General features: G+C 36.5%; 1 protein-coding gene across 2 annotated transcripts in view; it reads left to right on the top strand.

The window, feature by feature from the left end:
- The first annotated feature begins 163 nt into the window (after positions 1-163).
- Positions 164-7,085, top strand: part of LOC131523963 (FERM domain-containing protein 5) — a 119,748-nt gene continuing 112,826 nt past the window's right edge. For both annotated transcript variants that reach the window (XM_058750632.1, XM_058750631.1), the window contains exon 1: positions 164-528. In XM_058750632.1, the coding sequence (XP_058606615.1) occupies positions 427-528 (102 nt within the window). In that variant the 5' untranslated portion in view covers positions 164-426. The remainder of the gene's footprint in view (positions 529-7,085) is intronic.

Below are 7,085 nucleotides of genomic sequence, written 5' to 3'. Positions count from 1 at the left end.
AGCATCTTATTGGACAACAATGACCTCCAAATACGCAGCAGCACCCCAATCTTTCATTGTCCGTTTCAAACGCGTCCTTATTTGGAGATCTTAACCATTGGCTAGAAGGAGTGTCAATCAGCTTCTGTGGTCCCGCCCCCTTGCTCAAATATCAAGCGGTGAATGGTCAACAGTCGGGCTGCTACTGTCTGCTCGTAACCACAGCGACTTAATCTGGAGCTGGATGCGTTCTGGAGGAACCTGTTCGCGATAACAGACAATAAAACACTCACCCGAACATCTGCAGCGTTCATGTCATCGGATAAAGATGCCGTCGGCTTCGGTTAGCTCGTTTCACCTGGGCGACCGGAGAGTTTGGTCGATGTGACATTGCTTGAGCTTTTTGTTGTGGTCCCGGACGCAGAGCAGCGATCGTGCTCTGAGAAGATGTTGAGTCGGCTGATGAGTGGCAGCGTCAGAAACCTGGAGCGAGAATTCATGTGCACGGTCAGACTGCTGGATGATACGGAGTATACCTGCAGCATTCAGGTCAGTCTCACCAGCGGCACCTGTGCTGCCGAAAAACAGCCATCAGCAGAGCTTTTGTTGCAAGCTGGGAGAAGCGTGCGCAGTGGGTTTTAATAGCAGGTGCCAGCAGCATCCCCCCTAAAACCAGCTCCTTAGAAAATCCTGCAACGCTTATTTTTGATGTGGCTTGTAAAGGCAGTTCAGATTATGTTTGGTCTCGGATAGAGTGGGCTTGTTTTGTTGATGTGCTGGATTCCCATCTATCAGAACACAACACTGAAGTGCCGCTGCTGCTATACTGGAATGTAAATATAGTAGTTAACATCTGGTTTGTTTATTTAAATAGGTTTGCGTAGCAATTTCTTCTCTGTAAGCTCTGTAAGAGCAACCTCAAAAATTTTTTTGGACACATGGGTGAGTTCGAGATGTTTTAGGAGCATCCATAGTGATGTTTTGGTGTAAAGGAACAGTGCACCCACAAATAAAAAGTCTGTCGTTATTTACAAACCTGTATGATTGTCTTCTTTTCTGTGGAACCAAAAGGAGATGTTCATGATAGCTTCAGGATTCACTGAAAACGAATACGTGTGAGGCTGTCAGTCACATCTCCTTTTGTGTATCACGGATGACAGATTTTTCTTTTTCGGGTGAATTATTCCTTTTACTTTTGCGTGGACATCACTTGTATCACTCTTGGATTGGGTGTCTGAGACAAGTCTGTAGTAAACATGCCAGGACCGACTTCAGAGAATCAATTTATTCAATGCACGTGTCCCCCTTTACAGTTTATTATCATAGTATTGGAAACGCTCCCTAAGCAGGAAAGTGTTTGTATGGATTCTGGCATGATGTCAACGTTACACATCCATTAATAATGTATGCTTTGGTCTCCAAAACTGCCCCTTGGGCACTTGTAAATCAAGCAGTTTAGCAGAGAAGCATGGATGGCTGGCTGCTAAGCACTGGCTGTACAGGAGTGTGTGAAATCCGGCAGATTATGGGAGGTCTGTTACTCCGTGATGAAGGGAGGGTTACATCATAAACACTGGGAATAGAGAAACTGCAACCAAACCTAACTATTTCACTCTTTTCAATTGTCACTAGTAGATTTTTCTCAATGATTTTTCTCAAGTAATTTTCCCATTTTATTTGATTTTTTTTACTCACATTTGTAAAGGTGTTTTTTTTTTTTTTATCACCCAAATATAATATTTTAGGAGAAGGTTTAGTTTATTACCCTGCTTTTCCTTAGGGAAACACTAATTGTTTTTCACAGTGTAAGTTCTTTTTTTTCCCCGGTGAACATTTTTGCAGTTTTACAGGGACTTTGCACAGTTGACGTTGTGATTTGATGTGTTTTGCCATATTTGGCGTGAATATTGATTTATTCTATGTAAAATTATATTGTATAAAATAATGCATATAAGAGTTAGTCCAAAAACTAGCTTATATGTCACACTTATTGTCTTGTTGATACGGTTTAATACAGACTAATTATTATATTAACTTATCAACTGCTATTTTCATTGGTTGATTCATGAAATATTACATTTAGGTTCGCACAATATTGAATATGTGGTCAAGCAGTTTACAGGTTTTCACCTCAGGACTTCTTAAAAACTAAAAGATATGAATTTCTTTTGCATTAAAAAAAATGTTGCGTAATATCATGCATAGATGAATTTGCCCCAAAACTAACCTGATTGTCTTGCTGATACTGTATAATATAGGCTAATTATTCTATTAACTTATGCAGTATTCATAATTATCATCAAACGGTACAAGTTTTTCAGTGGCTGTTAACGTTTAGCTCCCCACAATCCTGAATATGTCTTTAAATAATTTATAGGTATTCACTTTAAAATTTTAACTAACTGTTGTTGCCTAAAATTTTATTTTATTTTTTTAATAAAAGAAAATTAACAAAGACAGATGTGATTTGTTTTAAGAGGACACACAGACATGTAGCCGAGTGCAGGTTGGCATTTTTTCCTGTATTCAGCTGTTTGTCTTTCTTTGAGGATGCTTTTGTTTCATGTGTAGCTTGAAATGAAACGGGAGCCCACAGATCGCTTTCCATTACAGTCAATCTGAGAGCATCCTATTTCTCAGCCCTCAGAAGTCTAAGAGGACTGTGGCTCCTAGATGACACGCACTCCCTCAGGGCTTTCATACGGTTTCCACACATCAAGACAATCATCACGTGGATTAGAAGGAGAGGAATTTTTCAGGAGCCACCTGAGTGAAGACTTTAATCTGTCTTTATGAGGAAGGAGTGTTTGTTTTATTGCCACGATTCCACATCGTGTTGACCTGTTGATATTTAAAGGCTTGTTGAAATGATTTTACAGTGAAAGCAAAAAAGTACCATGGAAGTAGCATGGAAGAGATGTTTGAATGTTTTTTTTTTTCAGTCCTTGTGATGATAATGCTGAGTAATCTTATTCTGACAGTACAGCACATATAAGTGTCTAAAGACATTTTCTTGTCTTACAGTGAAATATATGAAGACATCCTGTGTCTGAGACTTTATATGGGGGATCAATTGGCCGATTGCGATTTGTTTAAAATGTCCAAATATTGACAGAATAACCACACTTGATATATGTGTATCTATCTATCTATCTATCTATCTATCTATCTATCTATCTATCTATCTATCTATCTATCTATCTATCTATCTATCTATCTATCTATCTATCTATCTATCTATCTATCTATCTATCTATCTATCTATCATATATATATATATATGTGTGTGTGTGTGTATATATAGATATATATATCTGTCATTCATGACTTTAAAGCTGATGTTATACTTTTGCACCACATGATATTTTAATAAAAACAGCACAACATCACAGAGACTGGCAGATGTAGTTTCCAGAAATTCACTGTAAACTACAGTGACAATTATAACATTCATTAAGAGATATTATATTAATAAACCAATCAGCTTGAATTACCATAATCAAATTTTTCCTTTAGTGTACTGATAATCACCATAATAATACAGGATGTAAAACAGAAAGCCACTTGATAAATCAGATTTCACTGTACTGTACATAAAATATGACCAATTCTTATAGATAAAAACAAAGACAAAACACCATGAGGATAACATATGTGACACTAAAACAATGCAACTAAATACCAAAAAATTTTAACAAAAATACCCTAAAGTACATTATGGTACACAAATAAGAAGATAATATTTAGTATGGCAGTATTTCATTTATAATGCAATGTTAATCAATCACATTTTTTTACTGTATAGCGTAACGTAACCAGTTAACAGGTTTTTGCTTTAACATATAATCTTTTCTTTTTAAAAATGGCAAACTTTTTTTTTTTTTTACATAAAAATATTTTTTTTAATATTTGTTTTTTGTTAATATATTTTTTTTCTCAATTGTCCAATTAACAAATTACAATTAACAAGTGCCTGCATTGTCAAAAGAAAAAGTGCACTATTTTCAGCCATTTGAAATAAATATTGGGAAAAATATATTTTTTTAAAAATAAAAAAATAAATACAACATGTTAAATTATATAATTTATATAATCATTAAATTATATAATAAATATGTAGCTTATCAGCAGTGACTGTGTCAAGGTGATCATCCGGTTAGTGAATGACATGTATTCTTACAGCAATGTATTAATAGCAATATGCTGTGATTAAACTTATAGAAAATTTTGGTAGTTTTGTATGTTGGTTCAAGGTTGGTGTCATCTCAGATCTTCATAAGGGCTGGATCCAGGCTGAAATTTGTGTAATACCTAGTTACCTCGGGATGCCCATCCTGTGGCAGAAACAGAGAAGCAAAATATAAAGCACAATTCATTACTGTGCTTTCTAGAAATTATTATCAGCATTAGCACTACTCCAAAGTACATACTAAAAGTTATTCTGTGGTATTTGCGAGTGCTAATTGTAGCCGGGCTGTGCGTGTCTGTAGAGAGTGCCAGGCAGGGAGGTGAGCAGCAGGGCTGATATGGAGCTGGAGTCGGTCCAGTGCAGCCAGCAGCAGGTGTGCCGTGTGCAGCAGTGCTGTGTTGTTTGGCTCGGTGATGTAATGGAGGAGAGACTGTGACAGAGCAGCCTGCCAGCTTCTCTCTCTCTCTCTCTCTCTCTCTCTCTCTCTCTCTGGCCGGGGAATAATTCAAACTCACTAGCTTGGGCAGCAGAGGTTGAGAGTGCAAAATCATTGTTTGACGTCCCTTCTGCTCTCCGCTGGTCCTTATATACTGGTTTGAGGCCTGCCAGCTTGGCCTCGGGGTTCCAGGACACCTAGTCCGGGGAAGGAGCAAGTGAAAGGCGGAACTAGGTCACCCTTTTATTCTCTCCCTCACTCCCTCCCTCTTTACCCCAAATATCTTGTTCCCACTATGCTGAGATTCAGTCCCTCCAGGAAGTGCTTTCATCACCAGCAGATAGTTTCCTTTAAAGCTCCCCAGTGGCTTCAGACCTGCTTGTGAATTGGCCTAGCTTGTGTGTTTCGCTTGACAATCAGAAAACACACTGTTCGTGTGTGTCGTCGCAGCTCGGCGGAAAATTGGTTCACTTAACATGTCGCTAATGTGCTTTTCAAAACGCAACTCATGTTTCGATGCCGTGATGATTGTGAAACTGAAGGTGTGATGTGTGGAAATCTGTATGACACAGTTAAATGTGTTGAGTGTAGCACGTCGCAGCTAATGTGAAACTCAGAAATGCTGACTAGACAAACTTTGTAATGTTTATTTATGTTACGCATTCGCTTAACTCGGGCTACATTTAAAGGGATAGTTCACCTGAAAATGAATGAAATTCTTCCTCATTTCTTTCCGAAAAAGTATCAAGTATCAAGTCCATCATAATGTTTCCATACAGTGAAAAGGAACCGTGACCAGGGGTTGTCAGATTTCTAAAATGACAATAAAGCACCGTAAAAGATTATCATAACAATAATCCATATGACTCTTGCACTATGTTCCATGTGCGAGAATAATTTTTTGGGGAAAAAAAATGAAATTGCATATTTTTCTGTGATATTTAGCTATATTTAGAAATAATAATTATCAGAAAAAAAATAAAAATAAAAATGAGGATGACCAACTCATGTGTCTCAGCCTTATTTCCACTGTTTTGACTTGTTAAATATGACTATAAACTTGTCATGAGTTTTACTGTGATTATTATTAAAAAAATATATATAAAAAATATATTCATAGTATAACCGCATAACTTGTATAGTATATTGTAGTATAACTTGTGATAGATGAGATTTGTGATACTGTAAATCTTTAGATCTACTCAATGGAATAAAAATGAAAGCAGACCTGCATCAGTCTTTTACTTAAAGTTTGCGATGACTAGCATGACCCTAGAAGTTCAGCTGGTATGAATTATGTATATGGTCTCTCTATATCTGAGGGAAGAGTGAGCTCTCATCATAAGATGCCCTTGCAGAGGCAATTTGAATTTTACTGAGGCTGCAGCACTTTGTGTCCTTCTCCCTCGCTGTTGTTCTTAGTGATTGCAGGCAATTTACAAGCTTCTCACATCTACAGGTCACAGTGAAAAAGCACACAGACAACTGCGGCTAGGCTGCTGTTAACAGTGAGAACATGAGAGTGTGTTTGTATGAGTGGGCTGAGAGGGAACGAGAGAGAAAGAGAATGGCAAATTAGCACACACATCACACACATGTAATTGTCCTCTAAACACAAACACAAATAATGGAGTATTTGTGCTTTTAAGGTTGCGATGAAGAGGAGTATATACTCTTCTCGGTGTTATTCAATTGCTTCCTTGGTGGACTTTCCGGCTTCATATTCCTGTGAGGATATGCGGGCATCTCTGCTTATCACTTCTTGTGTTTTGTACCCCGGAACTCTAATTAGCACTAATTGCAAGTGCACTCAACCATGCTGAAGATGCATCTCTCAAACCCACTGCCATATTGCTCTTTCTAAGCATGAAATGTGTTGAGGAAATGTTTTGGAGAGGCGTTCTTGCGTTTTAGAGGGAAAAAGAATTGTGTGTCAGCCATTTGCGGCAGAACATGCTGTGTTATTTCTAGGTGAATGATCCCACGGTGTAAAACATGAGTGTGTTTGTGATGCAAACAGCAAGTACTCTCCTCTAGAATTTCTCAAGCACAATTAGAGAGATTTTACAGGGCCTGTGAAGAAAATCAAGGCACCGTCTCTGATCCCAAATGCAATTCTAATGCGTGTATGGAGGTATTTTTTCTTCATTGTTTTGTTCCCTATTGAATGTAACGTTTTTGTTCCCTGGCATTATATTATATTATATTATATTATATTATATTATATTATATTATATTATATTATATTATATTATATTATATTATATTATATTATATTATATTATATTATATTATATTATATTATATTATATTATAAAAATGCTAAAATAAGCATATTGGCATGGTATATATTAATATAATATAATATATTAATACTGTATGTTTTACATATGTACTGAATGTATTTTAACTTTTATGTAATTACAATATAATACATGAAAAAATTATCATATAATAATAATAATAATAATAATAATAAAA

Source organism: Onychostoma macrolepis, chromosome 18 (genome assembly GCF_012432095.1).
Source record: "Onychostoma macrolepis isolate SWU-2019 chromosome 18, ASM1243209v1, whole genome shotgun sequence".
NCBI lineage: Eukaryota > Metazoa > Chordata > Actinopteri > Cypriniformes > Cyprinidae > Onychostoma > Onychostoma macrolepis.
Note: the sequence above shows the minus strand (reverse complement) of the source record. Positions and strands in the feature narration are given on the sequence as shown.